This window comes from Canis lupus, chromosome 17 (genome assembly GCF_011100685.1).
Source record: "Canis lupus familiaris isolate Mischka breed German Shepherd chromosome 17, alternate assembly UU_Cfam_GSD_1.0, whole genome shotgun sequence".
Taxonomy (NCBI): Eukaryota; Metazoa; Chordata; class Mammalia; order Carnivora; family Canidae; genus Canis; species Canis lupus.
The window spans coordinates 55,742,458-55,760,573 of NC_049238.1; the positions used below are offsets into that span (position 1 = coordinate 55,742,458).

Sequence of the window (18,116 nt, forward strand, 5' to 3'; positions counted from 1 at the left end):
TATTGTATGCCAATTATACCTCAATAAAACTCTAAGTATAAGCAAAACAATAATTCAACAATGCTAGGCCTTACCGAAAAAAAAAAAGTTTAGAAGAAACAAGAAAAAATTTAGAAGAAATTATGAGTACTACTGTAACATTATAACATGATATAATTTAATCAAAGAATTACCAAAGAACCACTTTCCCATTGATATCCTTATTGTAAAGAAAAGGTGATCTAATAGTGTTTTCCTGAAATGTCTCAGCTGCACTATCAGAAGTATTTAATTCATCTTCCCACGAGTCGCCCCAGCTTGATAGTGTATCCACATCCACAAACTGGGAAGGTGCACCCAAGGGATCCATGGAATGGGAACTTCAGCTTCTTTCCCCAAATTCCTTAGCAATTCAATATTCACTGGAGACTTTAGCTTAAAAGAAAAGAAAGAACTGTTTTAATAGAGAAGTACAGATACTACTTTACTTCTATTAGATAAAAAAAAAAAATCTCTACTGTGAAATGCTCTAATAGGACATTGTATGATTAGTCGCTTAAAATATTCCATGAAAACCAATATACAACAAAGAATTGCTATAATTTCTCTAAACCAGGAAGAAAGGGGAATTATTTAAGCATAAATTCTTTTCAGAGAATCATAGCCATTCAAATAATCACATGGCCCACCAGTTCTGCTTTCCAGAAACACAGGTCATTTCAGTCAACAGTCACTGAATATTTGCTATTGGGGGAAGGGGGGAGTGTTAGGTGCTGCAAGAGATATAAAAATAAGTAATATGCACAATTTGAAGAGTTCAGTCAAAAAAAGTAAAAGTTCAGTCAAATTGATAATATGGAGGTAAGATCCTAATGACAACTGAGTAAGACAAAATGAGAAGCAGGGAGGTTCCTGCAATCAAGAAGTAAAGAGGTAAGAAAAGTCTGAACTTAATAGAGCAGATGGAGAAGGCAGCATGGATTTGAGAGGCAAAATACCAAGAATTAACAGAACTGGACAATTTATAAGGTATGGCATGAGACACAAATGTGGTGGGATGTTGGCTGTACAGAAATAGAGAAATTAGAAGAGGGTGATAGTAAGACACACAGTATCAAGTATTACAATGAGAAGTAAGGATATTTAATTTACCAAGAAGTCAGACGGCTGTTTCAGCAAAATTGTAGATTCATTCATTCAACAAATCTTTATAAGCATTCATTGTGTATTAGGTACTGTTCTAGGCACTGGAGATATACTGGTGAGTAAGACAGCGCAAGTCCACACACTTACTGAGCTTATGCTTCCTGGAGAGGAGATGATAAACGATAACTAAGCAAGCAAGCAGGTATCCAACAGAATGGAAGCAGTAATATGATGAGAAGAAAAGGTGGTATCTGAGTAGAGAGCTAAATAAATGGATATAGGCATGGGAAGCCCTGCAGAATATTTCAGGCAGAGGACATACTAAGAGAAAAGACCCAAAGGGAAGGAAGGAGCTGGAGGGAGCTGTATTCTAGGAAGGGCAAGGAGACTGCTCTGGATAGAACAGAATAAGCTAGGTAATGAGTAGTAGGTGATGAGGCTGGAGTGAGAGGGAAAGGCTGGATGATGCAGTGTGGAAGCCATGATAAGAAGGTTCAGTCGTACTATAAATATGGGCGGGAAGTTGTTAGAGGATCTTGATAGAGGGAATGACTTAATATAAATAACCCTAGGGATCCCTGGGTGGCGCAGCGGTTTGGCGCCTGCCTTCGGCCTAGGGCGCGATCCTGGAGACCCGGGATCGAATCCCACGTCGGGCTCCCGGTGCATGGAGCCTGCTTCTCCCTCTGCCTGTGTCTCTGCCTCTCTCTCTCTATCTGTGTGTGACTATCATAAATAAATAAAAATTAAAAATAAATAAATAAATAAATAAATAAATAAATAAATAAATAAATAACCCTTGATCAGATTAGCTGCAGTGAAATCGAGTGGGGGTGAGAGTAAAACAAGAGACCAGCAGAAAATGGCTGCAGTGATCTAAGTGAGACAGTGACAAGAGATGGTTGGATTTGGAATGTATTTTGAAAGGTAGAGTCTTAGAGTCAACAAGATGTGCTAAATGAATATGAAGGGTAAAGGAAAATAACAGAATCAAAGGTAACTCTTAGATTTTTTCCTTGAGTAACTATATAGATGCTAATGCTATTTACAGGGAAGGGGGAGGCTGGAGTAGGTTGTGTGGTGGGAGTGGCAAGGTCATTTTTCCTCATGTTTTTTACACGTGTAAATTTTGAAATGCCCCTCATTTGGCCAAGTACTGATGTAAGACACACAATTAGCTACATGAGGCTAGAGCTCAGAGGAGAGGTTGGGCTACAGACATAAATTTGGAAGACTCAGACTGTGGGTGTCATTTAAGGCTGTAGGAACTGGACAGGATTACCAACAGACACAATATGAATGGAGAAAAGAGATCAGAGGACTGAGTCCTAAGGTAAAACGTACAGGCTGGAAAGAGGACAAGTCAAAAAATGAAATAAAGGGGATTGATAAGACAGGAAGAACACCATGAAAGTATGGTAACCTAAAAGCCAAGTGATGGAAGTATTCTGAGGAGGGCTTGAGGATCAGCTAAGGTAAATACTACTGAAATGCTGAGTAACAGGACTGGGAATTAATTAGTGGGTTTTGTAAGGTAGAGGTCTCTGGTAACACTAAGCAGACCAACAATCTGGGAACAAAAGGTAGCAAGTGAACCTCTTGATAGGTTTTCCTGTGTGATCCTAATGTTTGTTGTTAGAGGCCAGGAGAACAAACATGCCTTCTTACATCTAATTCCTTGGTGTTTCTTGCTGAGAAATGTGAGAAACTAAGTGCAATGAACCGTGGATCAGGCATGATCTGCTAATTCCTGAACCAGCACGGTGGAGTAGGAAATGTGATGATCTATTTAACAATTTCTGAAAGGTCTTATAGATTACACTATGATAAACCTGTATAAGAGGATTATTCTTTTTTTTTTTTATGATAGTCACAGAGAGAGAGAGAGAGAGAGAGAGGCAGAGACACAGGCAGAGGGAGAAGCAGGCTCCATGCACCGGGAGCCTGACGTGGGATTTGATCCCGGGTCTCCAGGATCGCGCCCTGGGCCAAAGGCAGGCGCTAAACCGCTGCGCCACCCAGGGATCCCAGGATTATTCTTATTTGATACAAAATCTGCCTTTGAAATTATTTTGAAATAAAGAAACTAATGTTTAGAAGTTGGTGTTTGGGCCAACTGATTGGCCTTTGAAATTGGAGGCAACCACGAGATCTGCTGTATTCAAACCTGAGCTGGACAAGCTGAATAGAGGACAAAGAGAGACTACATGCATTTTCCATGGCTGAACTGCCTGAAGCTCAACAGAATGACACTTTGCAGAAATTCACACTTTAAAAAATTATTCACAGATTTTTGAGGACTAGGACTCATGCGAAAACTTAAGTATAATATAAAAAAATTCCGTTACACCTAAAAGTTAGTTTTCATTTTGCAATCTCTAGTGTTAACTTTCAGGACAAAATCACTTCTTTAAAATAACTTTTCTTTCTAAGAGCATTAAAGAACATTTAAGAAAAAAAAAAGGAAAAACCAAATTTTTTTGAGTTCCTAACTTTTCCTATGATAGGTAAAATTGTAACATATGTACAAGTTTTAATCTGGCTTCTTTAGCGTTTTTGAGATAAATATTTCCACATGCAACTATACTACTGAAGGAGAGGCAGGGTGGTACTATGTGAAAGCCTGGGCTCTGTTATCAGCAGGCCTGAGTTTAGGTCTAGGACCTAACAGTATGTTATCCTTGACTGTAAGCCAGGGTTTTCCTTATTTCAAAAATAATATACTTCCAGAATTATTGTGAGGACTAAATGATATAATTTGGCACAAGGCAAGGCACAATAAAAGTTGTTACAACTTTTTCAGAGCCAATGTGAAAGTCACCTGCACCACTGTGGAGATAAAAATTTGTCTCCGTGTGTGGCAGAAACTAAAACACTTGCTGTCAAAGACTCTAATGAGCACCAAGACCAAACACAAATAACTAAATTAAGATACACTTATTTATCTCAATGCCTGCCCTTGTAATGATTTGTTAATTCCTAACACCTAGATCCATCAACATCTATTTTTCCTAATCCTGCTTATACTACTAGAAAAAAAAAAAAAACAATTAGTAATTATCCTGTCTTCTGCCAAGACAAATTCATGTTTTCGACTAGGCCCTCCATCAACCCTATTAGGAAACTGTTTTAATAATTCTTGGGTGACTCTCTATACTATACCACATAGCACCTGTGGTAAACATCCTCCAAGATATCCTTCAATGATACCTGCTTCCTGATATCTATGCCCCTGTATAGCTGCCTCCTATTATGAATAGGGCTGACCCATGTAACCAACAGGATGCTGCAGAAATGACAGTATACGCCTTCCAAGGATGAGTCATAAAAGATATTGTGCTCTTTCTTGAAGTGCTTGCTCTGGAGGAATTAGCTTGCATGATGCGGGACACTCAAGCAACCCATGAAAAGGCCCCCGTGGGAAGAACTTGAGGGTTCCTGCCAACAACCAGTATCAATGCCCAGGCAGGTGAAGGAATCACCCTGGATCTTCCAGACTTAATTGGGCTTCAAATGACTTCAGCCCAGCTGACATCCTGATTGCAACCTCATGAGAAACCCTCATGAGCCAGAACCACAAAACTAAGCTGCTACTGAATTCATGATCCATACAAATTGCCAGTAATAAATGCTTATTTGCCTACTATATTCGTTCCTTTATTCAAGTATTGCTAGTTGTGGAGACTCTAATGGAACAGACTCACAAATGCATAATCACAAATGATAATCATAATAATACATAGTATCTGTGAGAAGTATTCTGTAAAGAACAAGGTGGAAGGCTAATTTAGATTTGGAGAAGCAGAGAATGTCTTTTCCAGAAAGTGATGGTTGAGATCAAAAGTAGAAGGGTTTTACAGAGGTAAGGGCACATCTAGGTGCCACACTTTAAAGCCTGCCAAATTGCCTTCTTTTACGCATTTTACTGCCAGCTCTCCTCTAAAAAAAATGTCATAACTCTCCCTTTACAATATCTGACCTCTCCTTCCCCTTGGTCCTCCTATTCTCAAAAAAATTTCCTACCCCATTTCTTCTTCAGACACCCACAAAACTCCTTGTTCCACCATTCATTCACCTTTATAGGCACAATCTGTTTTGCAGTTCTATTTCCTTTTCTCCCATTCATTCAACCTACTCCAGTTTTGCTTCCGTCTCTGGTAACAATGCTAAAACTGCTTTTTCAAGGTCTAACAAGGACTAAACAAATGTCAAATCCAGAAACTTTTAGTTGCATTAATTATTGATCCTTCTTTCAAATTCTATTACCTTCTTTGATGGTACACTACTGGTGATTCTCCTATATCTTTAATCACATCTTGTCCATATATATAATTTGTTGGACCTTCTTCCCAGATCTTAAAAGTCACTGTGACCCATTAGATATTGGGTACTAAATGAGTAATAAATACAGTTCAGAGCTCTCATAGTTTAATGGCATTATAGAAAGTGTCATGGCATTTGACAAAGGGAAAATTCCTTTTAAGTTCCATCTCTGAGCAGAAATTGATTTTTCTCACCAGAGAGAGATTTAAATCTTCCCTTTTCTCCAACACAGCAAAGCCAAGCTAGGCAGGAAAATCTGATCCCTGATGTTTAAGGTATAGTGGTTCTTTTTTTTTTTTTTTTTTTTTTTTTTTTTTTTTTTTTGGTATAATGGTTCTTAACATTCTTAGGGCCACTGACTCCTTTGAGAATCATATGAAAGGTCAAGACCTTTTTATCATCCAAAATGTGAGTACATGATGAGCCCACACAAGCACGGAGTTGCAAATAAATTTGAGAAGGTTCCCAGACTCAGAATGAGAACCTCAGTGATAGGAAGAACACAGAGTGCTCAGGTGAGGGAGGGGGAAAGGGTAGAGTAATCTATAGCTAAAGCCAGAATTTTGGTTAACAGTAAAGAGGAGCAAGACTTTCCACTATCAGTTGATCAGTTCTGTACTTTGAACAGCTTTATAAGCAAACACTAAATCCTAGTATTAAAGGCTCCTGAGGCAAGACATCTATATGTCCAGAATCAAAAAATTCTACATGAGACAAACATAAGATTTCAGAAGGGATCATACCTATTTCCTCAGCCATACTATATTAAGGGTTACCTTTAGTATCTTCATGAATGAGGACCTAAATACAAAGAGAACACTTTCTATATCGTTTATAATTCAAATGCATTATGAGTATAAACCATTCTCATTACCCTGCGGCTCGTCTTTTTTCTCAATATTGTCAACGTTTAGGTTAAGTGCCTTTTTTTTTTTTTTAAACAAATCTTCCAATCTTTTAGTGTAAGAAGTCCTCTAAATAATGCTTTATATGAATAACTGGATTGGCTAGAGAGGTTTTTATTGTTTAGGACTAAGTGGAATCAGGCAAAATACCCTGGATCATGTCTCGGCATAACCTGGCTTTTGTCTGGATAAAAAGAAAATGGTATCATTTAAAAGAGAAAAACAGGAACTTTAAATCTGTTTGCTTGTTCTTCAAAATGCTTACATTGATTAGACAGACCTTGATAAAAGTATGAAGAGAGCTGTCCATGCTTTTGACCATTAATTACCAGCTCTCTTTCACTGTGTTTGCATTAATTACAGGCTTGCATTTTTTATGCCTTGTATTCCAATATTTAAAACTTCAGGGCACATTAGATATTTGTGTATAATACCTTCATCCCAACATCAAATCTACTATAATATTTAAAAATCATTCTACGCAAAAGGAAATAACTTTTTTTTTTTTTTAAGTTACTTAGGTTGGAGAAACAAACTGAAGCCGTTAGATAGGCCACCAATAAATACAGTATAACAAAAATATTTCTAAGTGGTGTCAATGGCCTATGTCAAATTTAACATGGTCATTCAAAAATATCCAAAGCACAGGCTCCAATGGTGAGTCCATAGTACCATCTTCATATTTAAAAAAGTTTACTATGTCTTAATTATAAGTACTAATATATTGAACTATTTGAAACTTAAATTAGAAATTAGGGTTATACTCTTTAATACTGTATGAATTGGGAATTTTATGATGCATATCTTACTTAGCACAAAGTGGCTCTTACACCAACTCTTATTAAAATTATCTTTTCAATTTGTGATTGCTCCTTCCCATAATATTTCATGACATTTAAAAAAAAATCCAAGTAAAATCATGACTCGTTCAAACGTAAAAATGAATTAAACATTCAAGTCAAAAGAGAAGCCTGCAGGTGATACATAAGAGGAATCCCAAAATTGAACACATTAATAGATAAGGAATATTAAAATGAATGTACAGGAAGGTAACTTCCACTGAATCTCTAAGAGGACAGAATCTGCATGTCTGTAGACAAAAATCACTTAGTATTGACATTAGTCATCTATAGTCTGCAGAGTTGTAAAATAATTTTCTTGGAATGGCTTTCTAGATAGAATCTAGATTATGCAGTTTTCTACTGAAGCGCACATTCCCCCCCCCCCCCCTTTAATGATATAATGCACATCCCCTACGGGAGATAGTAACCGTACACACCCACCTAAATACTCCCTTCCCCGTGAAACTTACTGAAATAATAGTCTGTTGCCACAATATCCTCCCTTCTCATTCATCCAACCCACAGTAATCCTGTTTCAAGACACCTACATCTATCTAGTCTCATCACCTCCATTCGCTACTACTGCAATTTTCTTGAATGTGAAAGAATGGCTGGGGCTGCACATGTCTTACGATTGCAAAACACGTCTGAAAACAATCAGATGATTCTAGGTTGGCTGCAGATATCCTGTTCAACAGGCGAAGGCAGGGGCTTACTTCTTTCGTACTGCTTGCTCTACGCTAGCTTTAATTTTCCACAACTACAGACGTCGAAACTCGAGTTTGAACACTGCTGTACAGCCCAAGAAGAGAAGCCCGACCAGAGCTGCAGGAGGGAAAAAGCTCGGGTGTACCTGGTGACAAGAGCACCTCGACCTCAATTACCAAGCAAGGAGGAGTCGGCCGCGGGCAGTTCCCCCTCAAGTGGCCAGGGAGCGGAAACACAAAGCCAGACCAATGTCACTCCAGGGACTGCAGGGATGCAGGCGACTCAGCATCCTGGGCTTAGCCCCTACTCGGACCTGACTCGAGCCGCCCTGGGGCTGTGGAACCTCGGGTCCCCGTGCACTGCAACACACACTCGACCCTGGGGCTGGAGCCGGCAGCAGTCCCTGCCGCCCTGCCCCACCTGCAGCCTGGAGCCTGCCTCCCAGCGGCCGCGGCGCCACGGTCCCCGCCGCCCAGACCTGCCTACCCTGTGCCGTCTTGCCGACAGGTCCTCCCCGACAGCGCCGCGGGCCAGAGGAGCCCGATTAGCCGCCGGGGACGAAGAGGCGGGCTCATCCTTCCGGAGGGCGCACAGCACCAACCCTCTCCACCCGCACCCCCAGCCCGGGCCGAGTCCGAGCACCTCCCGCCGCGCCCCCCGCCCCGCCCCGCCCCGCCCCGCCTTCCCTCCCGGCCCCGGTCCCGCCTCTCACAGCACCCCGGCGGTCCCATCCGGGCGGCAGCCGGGCCGCTTAAGCTCCTCGTAGAAAGCGGCCGAGCGGCATCCCCGGGCACCCTTGGCCAGGAGCGCGGCGGCCTGGCGCGTCAAAGTCCCGGGAGGCAGAAGCGAGCAGCGAGCTGCAGGAGCACGGAGCCGCCAAACGCCGGCTTCCGCTACCGGCCGGCCGTCACCGACCCGACTCCGGCCTTACGTCATTTCCTCCTCAGGGGCCCAAGGGATGCCGGGCGGAAGCGGGTCCAGAGCGGAGCCGGAAGGGGTGGGGCCTGTGGGCGGGGCCAAGCGGCCGGGAGCCTCGTGCAGGCGGAGGTGAGTGCTGCGTGCGCCCGGCGGTCGGTGGCGCCTGCTCGCCGCTCGCGGTTGCTCGCTCCTGGTAGAGGCCTCGGCGGCGCCAGCAGCAGATGAGACGCGGGCGTTTGCGGCGGGCTGCTAGGGTGTGAAGGGGACCCCGAGCGACTGCGAACCTACGGTCGCCGGGCTCGGCCCCCGCCGTCCCGAGGATGCTGAGGCCGCGCGATCCGTGCCCGGAGCCCTCCTCACTGTGTCCTGACTGAAGGCTCGGGGTAGGGCCGTCGGACAGGTCTGTAACTGCCCCCGGCGTCAGGGCATCGTAGAAGCGAGTTGTCTGGGGGGCTCCGTAGGCAGGAAGTTGGGATGGTAGGCCGCGGAGGAAGGCTAGGTTGTGACCCCTGGCCCCTCGCCGGGGAGATGAAATTTCACGTGCACGTGAAATACAGAAGACCGGAGCCGAGGTGTACGAGGACTTCGAGGCGTTCAAATATCCAGGCCACGGAAAAGCCTGCGAGAATGGTTTGGCCTCGGAGGAAGTGGGCCTCAGAGGGTAACACCGACTTAATAAAATAGGTCGACCTGACAGTGCACGTTGTTGTAGGTGAGAGCAACAGTAGGACGAAAGCAAGGTGGCGGGGCAAGGAAGGAGACCAGCTAACCCCCCCCACAGGAGCCCAGGGGAGCAGAAAGCAGTGGAAAGAGAAAAAAGAATCCTACTTCAGAAAACCCATGAGTTAGACGGAAGTTTCTGACAAAAGAGGGGACAGAGGCAAAGCGCAGTTTAGCTTAGTGGTTAAAAGAAGAGGTTTTGGGATTTGACTGGATTGGAACCTGGCTTTGGCGCTTAAAACTAGGTCCATGGGGATCCCCGGGTGGCGCAGCGGTTTGGCGCCTGCCTTTGGCCCAGGGCGCGATCCTGGAGACCCGGGATCGAATCCCACATCGGGCTCCCGGTGCATGGAGCCTGCTTCTCCCTCTGCCTGTGTCTCTGCCTCTCTCTCTCTCTCTCTTTCTCTCTGTGTGTGACTATCATAAATTTAAAAAAAAAAATTAAAAAAAAAAAACAAACTAGGTCCATGACTTTGGGCTAGCTACTTCACATATCTTTGCATAGCTTCCTTGTCTGTAACATGAGGGGTAAGAATAGCACCTACTTTGTAAGGTTATTGTGAAGGATTTTTATATTTACAATATTCTTTTAAAAAATATTTTAGAGAGAACATGGGCGTGACGGGGGGGGGGGGGGGAGCTCCGCTCAGGTGATTCGGATGCGTACTAGAGTTTGAGAACCACTGTGCAAGAATATGTATATCCCTCATGAGGTTAGGGATTTTATTTTACTCAACACCGTACCTTGTGTTTAAAACAGTGCTTGCCTAGTAAGGACAGTAGGATTACAGTAATTGTTCACTGTAAGTATTCTCAGACTCAATCTGGCAATCTCAGTGTAAAACTTTGATGGCGGTTGAATGAACAGAAGTGAATTGTTTAGCTGCTTTGGGGCCATATGTTAGTTATTTGTGAGGTGGGCACAACAAGGTGACCAATTTAAAACTCAAGGAGTGGGGGCACCTGGGTGGTTCAGTGGTTAGAGCATCCGCCTTAGCCCCAGGTGGTAATCCTGGGGTCCTGGATTCAAGTCCTGCATTGGGTTCCCTGCAGGGAGCCTGCTTCGCCCTCTGCCTGTGTCTCTGCCTGTCTCTCTCTCTCATGAATAAATAATAACATCTTAAAAAAAAAAAAAAAAACTCAAGGAGTGAAGGCTTATGTGTTGAGTCAACAGCAAATAAAGAATGTAGATGTCCCGAGTATTTATGTCAATGATTTATCCAGAATAAATAAAGGTTAAGAAGCCACACATTACAGGCTTTACTTGCATGATTAAATAGTTGGTGTTTGCTAGCCTCGCAGAAACAAGGCTCCCAGTGAACTGACTTTTCTTTGTGTGTGTGCACAGCTGCCTCACCTGTGGTATCAGACATGGGGCTCACAAAGCAGTACCTACGCTACGTTGCCAGTGCAGTCTTTGGCCTTATTGGCAGCCAAAAAGGTAATATTGTCTTTGTGACACTTCGTGGTGAAAAAGGACGCTATGTGGCAGTACCAGCCTGTGAACATGTTTTCATCTGGGACTTAAGGAAAGGAGAGAAGGTAAGCCAGATATTAAAGGTTGTAACTAATATGTAGGTATTTGAGAAATAGAGAGGCAGAACTGGAGCTGGTCTGATTTATCATGCCCAGATTTTTTAAAATGTGTCCCCCTGAAAGAAAGCTTTCCTCTTTGGATCTAAGTAGCCAAGTATCAGGTTCTGTTGTGTTCTTCTGCACTAAATTCTGAAAACCATGACCAAATAGGAGCTTACCTCCTAGGTATCTATTTGTAGAATTTATGGGTAATTGTTTGTGATCATTATTCCTGAAGTGTTTGTTTTTTTCTATCAGTTCTTTATGTTTCAAGTTCTTCTATTTGGCCCTCACAACCAGTTATAAAATATTAGGCATTTAAAAAGAGTGATACTCAGCTATGATGACTGAACCTTTTTTTTTTTTTTTCCTTTCTTTTTTACTTCCACAGAGAAGGCCCAAGTTTATTAAAGTAGGCTTTGATACTTTGTGTCACTGAGTTTCCTAAGCCTACCCTTCTGCCACACCAGATAACAGGCATTTTGATCTTGCCCATTCACTCTGGGACTCCCAAGAGGTTAATACTCTGATACTTGATCCTTGTTGATACTTGTTTGATACTTCTTTTCAACAAAGTAGGCTACATGGTTTTATCCCCCAGATATATCTGGGGGATATTTATCTGGGGGATAAAACCATGCAGGACCCTTGTGTCATACAGGTTGGATTCTTTTAAGATGAGGCTCAATTAAAGCAAGGATGTGTTTATAACCCTTTATGGAAAATCATTTGGTGTTAACTTAGGATAAGGACCTGATACTTCATCACTTGGGAAATTCTTGTACAAATTATGCTAATGTAGAGCTTTGGAGAAAGTAATTTTACCCTTTCTTAAATGTTTCATTGCCCTGTACAAATAATAATTCCTATATGAGAGAACTTGAGATGAACTGCAGAATTTCATTATTATTAATAGTAGTAAGAATGATTTGAGATTATTGATACTCTTAATTTTACTGACATGCTAACTACCTGTACATTGTTTATAATTGTGATTTCAGATCCTCATCCTTCAGGGGCTTAAACAAGAAGTCACTTGCTTGTGTCCCTCCCCAGATGGACTGCACTTAGCTGTTGGTTATGAGGATGGGTCTATCCGAATCTTCAGTCTCCTGAGTGGGGAAGGAAATGTGACCTTCAATGGACACAAAGCAGCCATCACTTCCCTGAAGTATGATCAGCTAGGAGGCAGGCTGGCATCTGGGTCCAAGGTGAGACCTTGAATCAGGTGCCCAGATTTTAAACTAGTAAGGGAGTATAAGGCATGTGTTGGAGCAGGTTGTTCATAAAAGTGTTAGGTGAAACAATCGGTCTTTTGTGTACAAAACAGTGTAGATGGTGGAAATGGAGGGAGGAGGATGAGAATCAATTGGGAGGTTCATTTTGTTTCCTGTCACATTCTCTGATAAAAGCCTATTAAGTATAGGAACAAGATGAGGATGCTCCTGATAACTATTGTATAACATCATTGTAGAAGTGCTACTCAAAGTAGTACACAAAGGAAAAAAAAAACAGATGGGATAAGGAGAGACAAAAGTCATTCTTTACTGTTAAAATTGGTAGCTTTCCTATGTCTCAGAGTCATCAGTTAAACAACTATAAAAGATTCCATTTACAATAGTAAATTGTATTAGGTAACAGAAAAATATTAGGAAACTATACTGAAGAATATAACAGAAAACCTGAACAGAGATACAAACCATGTTCTTGAATGGGAAGACAAAGATTCTAGTGTTTTCTACTTAATTTGTATAGTTACAGCAATTTAAATAAATGTCTCAGAAAGGTTTTGTTGTTGTTAAAGAATATGACCAAATTCTTTAAAAGTATGTATGGAAAACAAATGAATCAAAAAAACCAGAAGTTTGGGAAAGAAGAATAATAAAAGAGGACTGCATTTTGTTTTTTCAGAGATTTCTTTCAATATTAAGATGCATTATGAAGTCATAATTTAAAATGTGTTAAACTGGGGGCGCCTGGGTGTCTCCGTTAAGCGTCTGCCTTCGGCTCAGATTATGATCCCAGGGTCCTGGGACTGAAGCCTGCCATCAGGCTCCTTGCTCAATAGGGAGTCCGCTTTGCCCTTTCCCTCTGCCTTTCCCCACTGCTTGCTGGCTCACTCTCTCTCAAATAAATAATGTTAAAAAAAAAAAAAAAAAGGTGTTAAACTAATCCACTATCAATATAAACTAGGTAGATTATTGCAACCAAATGGGAATCCCAGACTCAAATCCGCTTTCATATTAGTGTATTTTATTTTTATTTATTCATTTATTTGACAGAGAGAGAGAGAGAGAGAGAGAGAGAGAGAATGAGCAGGAGGGTAGAGGCAGAGGGAGAAACAGGCTCTCCACTGAGCAGGGAGCCTGATTTGGGGCTCTCTCCCAGGACCCTGAGCCAAAGTCAGCTGCTTAACCGACTGAGCCACTCGGACACCCCTAAGTAGTGTATTTTAAAAATGACATTTCTGGTGTATATAAAAATGATGAATTACTTATAAAGCAATACTGAGACAGTTGGCTAAGTATGCAGGGGGATAATCTAAGTTAAAGCTTTATGCCACCTACCAAAATGAGTCACAGATTAAAGACTTTTGTATTGAAGATATTTTAAGCAAACTAGAAGACATGTTAGTATATATTTATCTGATACCATGGTAGAAAAAGACTTGAAGCATATCAGCAAACAAAGAAATTGTAAAGGAAAAGATTGATAGATTTAATGTTTACATTTGAAACATTTGTAGATTTAAAAGAAATAGGAAAGTTGTTAAGATTAAGTCCTAAGAGAAAGGCACATGATGTAATGAGCACGGGTTTTATATAAGATGGATGGATGAATCACTGAATTCTACCTCAAACTAATGATACATTATCTGTTAATTAATTGAATTTAAATTAAAAACAAACAAGAAAAAAGAAGAGTAAGTCCTAGAAAGAGTTTTCACATTGAGGGTTTTTTTTTCCTTTTGTCTTTTTTCTTTTTATTTTGTGTGAGAAGATAGATCATGCTGTATGTACTCATTACTTATACAGCCATGTATGTCAATTGTTTCCCAATGAAACTGGAAAAAAGTTAAAGAATATTGAAAAAGAGGAAGTATTTAATATTTTCAATATAAAAAGGATTAATATCATTCATCTCTTAATAAGTTACAAACAAAGATCCAAAGGAAGACGAAAGACATGACTTAGCATTTCAAGAGAGGTACAAGTGGCCAGTAATCACCACAGAGTATGGGTGGAATTTCTCATCAGTATTCAGAAATGTAAATCCAATAAATACTGAGACAGCATTTGTAACTTTTGAAGTTGGCAGCGGTTTTTGAGAAACTAATAATATCCAGAGCTGAGGAGATGGGAAAACTGGCCTTGTCATTCATATCCTTGGTGGATCTATAGAGTGAAACTGATCGCCTTGTCATGATGAATTGCAAACTTTAAAAACAGAAATACCTTTTAACCTAAGAATTTCCCTTTATAGTATTCTGATCCGAGGTTTTCTACAAAGATTCATGTACAAGAATGTTCATTTCCACATATTTATAATAGCAGAAAATGGGAAACTATCTAAATGGCTAAAGTAGGAAAATGTTTAAATGGATTATGGTATATCTGTAGGATTGATTATTATGTGATCATTGAAAATGAGAATAGTCTGGAAGGATATGGAAAAATAGAAGTATTTTAAAATAATGGAAAAAAGGTCGTTATAAAAGGATATGAATAGCATGATCCCATGCTATTTCTGAAAATAATCTAGATGTTGGCTTGTAGTAGTATAAAACAACATTATCTATGGTGGTTAGATCTGTATGGTAGAATTAAACGGCTGTTTATTTCCTCTAAACTTTTATGTATGTTTTCTAAATTTTCTACAAGGACGATATATCAACTTAGTAATAAAAATATTACATCCTATTGTTTGTCAAGGCCTGATGTGGTAAAGAAAATTCTTTGTATTATCTGAATCCTTTAGGACACAGATACTATCGTGTGGGATGTGATCAATGAAAGTGGCCTCTACCGTCTTAAGGGGCATAAGGACGCCGTCACACAAGCATTGTTTCTAAGAGAAAAGAATCTGCTACTTACTAGGTATATAACAGTTTCATTTCCAATTCTTTACTTTGTAAATGCATTGCAGAGGGTTTCAATAATAGAATTTGCCTTGATCCTTCCTCATTCATCCAGACTACCCTCAAGCACATGTTCTAGCTTCTTCCTCTTCGGCCTTCTGCTTTCCTCTCTGCTTCCCTCTTCTCCCCAGTAGTATCATAGAAGCTATCCAGAGTTATTTCTAGCATTTTTTAATTCCTTTTCTGGTTCATCATTATTATCCTCTGGTATTAGCTTTTCCATGTTTCTTAAACTTTAACATGCCTTTTATAGAATGAGCGATCTGCTTTCTGGATCCCTACAAAGTCAGGAAAGCAGAACAGAATGTGGAGGCGTGGGCAGAGGTGAATACCAAGTATTTGATTTGCCTGCCTTTTGAGAACAGATGTTCTTATACGTAGGCCTTCTGAACATCTATTAGGGTGAACCATTTGAAATTTCCATTTATGTAGTCAAACATAATAGGTCAAATATCAGCAATTTCATATGGTTCAACCTAATATAATAATTATCCAACCTAAGGAATGGCCACCCAGGAAGGTTTGTGATCCTAAGGTTTGCCAGCACTAACTAGAAGAACTATAGTAATGACTCAGAAGCAGCAACAGGGTTGAATTGGGCAGGTCTGCTTAATATGCATTTCTTTGATTTTGTTTTGTTTTCAATAAATCCAGTACAGAACTGTAAATGTGTTTTCTCTCACGATTTCTTAATATTTTCTTTAACTTACTTTGTTGTGAGAATATTACATACAAAATATGTGTTAATGAACTGTTCATGTTACTGGTATGGCTTCTGGTCAATAGTAGTCTGGGAATAGTTAGGTTTTGAATGAGTCAGCAGTATATGAGGATTTTTGACCATGCTGGTGGGGTGGGGTCTGACCCCGAACCCCTTCATTGTACAGGGGTCAACTGTGTAAAAGAAAGGAAATAATGTGAGGCAGGATTGTATTGGAAAGACTTTGTAAGTTGGATTTTTTGGGATTTTTTTTTTCCCCCAGTTTGGTCTTCAAGGAGGATTATATTAGATTTCTATTAGTGAAGAAACAAGGGAGAGGAGACATTTGAGGCAGGAGGAATAGAGCTCAGTGGCAGGGAAACTCAGCCAGCTAATGAGAGGTTTTGAAAGTGGTGCTAAAGAGCCTGATTTCGATTTTATAGAGAACCTTGAGCTAGTGAAAGTTTAAAAAAATTGAGATTATCTGATAGTTTATTAGATATAATGAAGGCACAGGAATGGACAAAGAAACCAGATAAGCTATGAAAATAGTTCAGGCAGCAGAACTTAAATTCAGATTTGCATACAGAAATGAATTTGAAGGAGTCAAGGCCTCACAGAGGAGGCAGTTTCAGGATGTGGAGACCAGCTATACATGGGAGCCGGTAGCAGAAGAGATGTGAGAGCTTTTTGTGGGACACTGGGGGAGCGTGGGTTCTGTGCTGATGGGCCACAGGTTGGCATCTATATTCCTTGACACTGAATTCTGGGCTGCTTAAAGGTGAAACTTTGTATCTCCTACCTAATAATGGAAATTAAGACTCTTTTTAAAAAGTGAGGTGGAATAGTAATATTAGACATTGTTGCTAGGTATATCTTTTTAAAGGCAACAAATGTGTCCTTGACCTCCCATTTACTGATTTTCCCTAATAAGATTTTTCTCCTTTTTCTTTTTTTAGTGGGAAAGATACCATGGTGAAATGGTGGGACCTTGACACCCAGCACTGCTTTAAAACAATGGTTGGCCACCGAACTGAGGTACATGTAGGGTCATGGGCCAAAGAATGGCAAGGCAAAAGGAAAAGATGTTTTCCTTCCCTGGGCCTTTCATGGCCCTTTGTTTTCACTACTCACGATAATCGTCATGTACTGTCTTGAAAGACAGGTGGTGGAGGAAACACCAGCTGTCGGAGCAGATACAGCTGCAATGGCATTTAGTAAAAAGTGGCCTTGGATAAGTTTCTGATTCATGAATATGAGTTTCATCATTTTTAAATAATGGATCCACCTTTTTGATGATATGGAGGTTTAATGATACTGTATTAACAGTGCCTGCCCCGGTGACATGTAAACAGCAAGTCGTCGCCATTATAATAGTTTCCCAAATATATGTATTTTCAATAGAGATCAGGGAATATTTTATATCTTTGCATCCTCCATGCTTTGTTCATACCAGGCTTTCAAAAACATACTGGAGTCAATGACGAGGAAAAGCAAAAGAGATTCCTTGACTGTCGATTCACAACAGTATTGTTCTTTTCATTGTTCTTAGATATCTGAGGCTGAAAATTATATAATAGACATCAATAGAATACCTTTTGTTTGCAAAGTATGGCTGAAAGCAAAGAAGTACCAGACTTAAAATCATCATTTGAGTGGATTCTAGTTAGGATTTTTGCTGAACAGCCATTATCTAAATTTAAGGGTAGGAAATTACAGAGAAACTTCAAGTTTACTTCATAAGCAACAGTTCTACCACAGGCCATATTTTCTTTCCAAAAGTGAGATTTCTTTTAGTGTATTTTGAAAGGGTTACCTTAACATTAGGTTTTGCAAATGCCAAAGAGATTTCACTACTGGTAGTATTCTTAGATTTTTGAAATGTCACATCATATATCCTGGAGTCTCTTATAAATCATGTTATTTGAATCTTCTTATACTTTACAGGTGTGGGGGTTGGTCCTGGTGTCAGAAGAAAAGCGACTCATCACTGGGTCTTCTGACAGTGAGCTGAGGGCTTGGGACATAACTTATCTGCAAGAGGTAATTGTTTTTTGTTTTGTTTTGTTTTGTTTTGTTTTGTTTTGGCCATGGGCAATGCCATGTTTTAGCAATGTCATAGGCTCATTGAATTTAGAATCGGATATGATTATTGAGTACTT

The 18,116-nt window shown here is 40.5% G+C and overlaps 2 protein-coding genes across 8 annotated transcripts in view; one reads left to right on the forward strand and one right to left on the reverse strand.

Annotated features, from left to right (window-relative positions):
• The window catches only part of GDAP2 (ganglioside induced differentiation associated protein 2), an 81,582-nt gene extending 72,738 nt beyond the window's left edge, over positions 1 to 8,844 (reverse strand). For 5 of the 6 annotated variants that reach the window (XR_005372658.1, XR_005372656.1, XR_005372657.1 and 2 more), the window contains exons 1-2: positions 8,616 to 8,844; positions 174 to 414 (exon numbers count right to left, since the gene is read on the reverse strand). Coding sequence is in view for 2 of the 6 variants with exons in the window: in XM_038561903.1 (XP_038417831.1) it covers positions 174 to 349 (176 nt within the window). In the remaining 4 variants the exon portion in view is untranslated. Of the gene's footprint in view, positions 1 to 173; positions 415 to 8,389; positions 8,541 to 8,615 lie in introns of those variants that run through there. The other variant, XM_038561904.1, reaches the window with a different exon arrangement.
• WDR3 (WD repeat domain 3) overlaps positions 8,845 to 18,116 on the forward strand; it is a 29,311-nt gene continuing 20,039 nt past the window's right edge. The window contains exons 1-6 of one of the 2 annotated variants that reach the window (XM_038561902.1): positions 8,845 to 8,950; positions 10,890 to 11,083; positions 12,118 to 12,327; positions 15,095 to 15,213; positions 16,914 to 16,992; positions 17,902 to 17,997. In XM_038561902.1, the coding sequence (XP_038417830.1) occupies positions 10,913 to 11,083; positions 12,118 to 12,327; positions 15,095 to 15,213; positions 16,914 to 16,992; positions 17,902 to 17,997 (675 nt within the window). In that variant the 5' untranslated portion in view covers positions 8,845 to 8,950; positions 10,890 to 10,912. The other variant, XM_038561901.1, reaches the window with a different exon arrangement.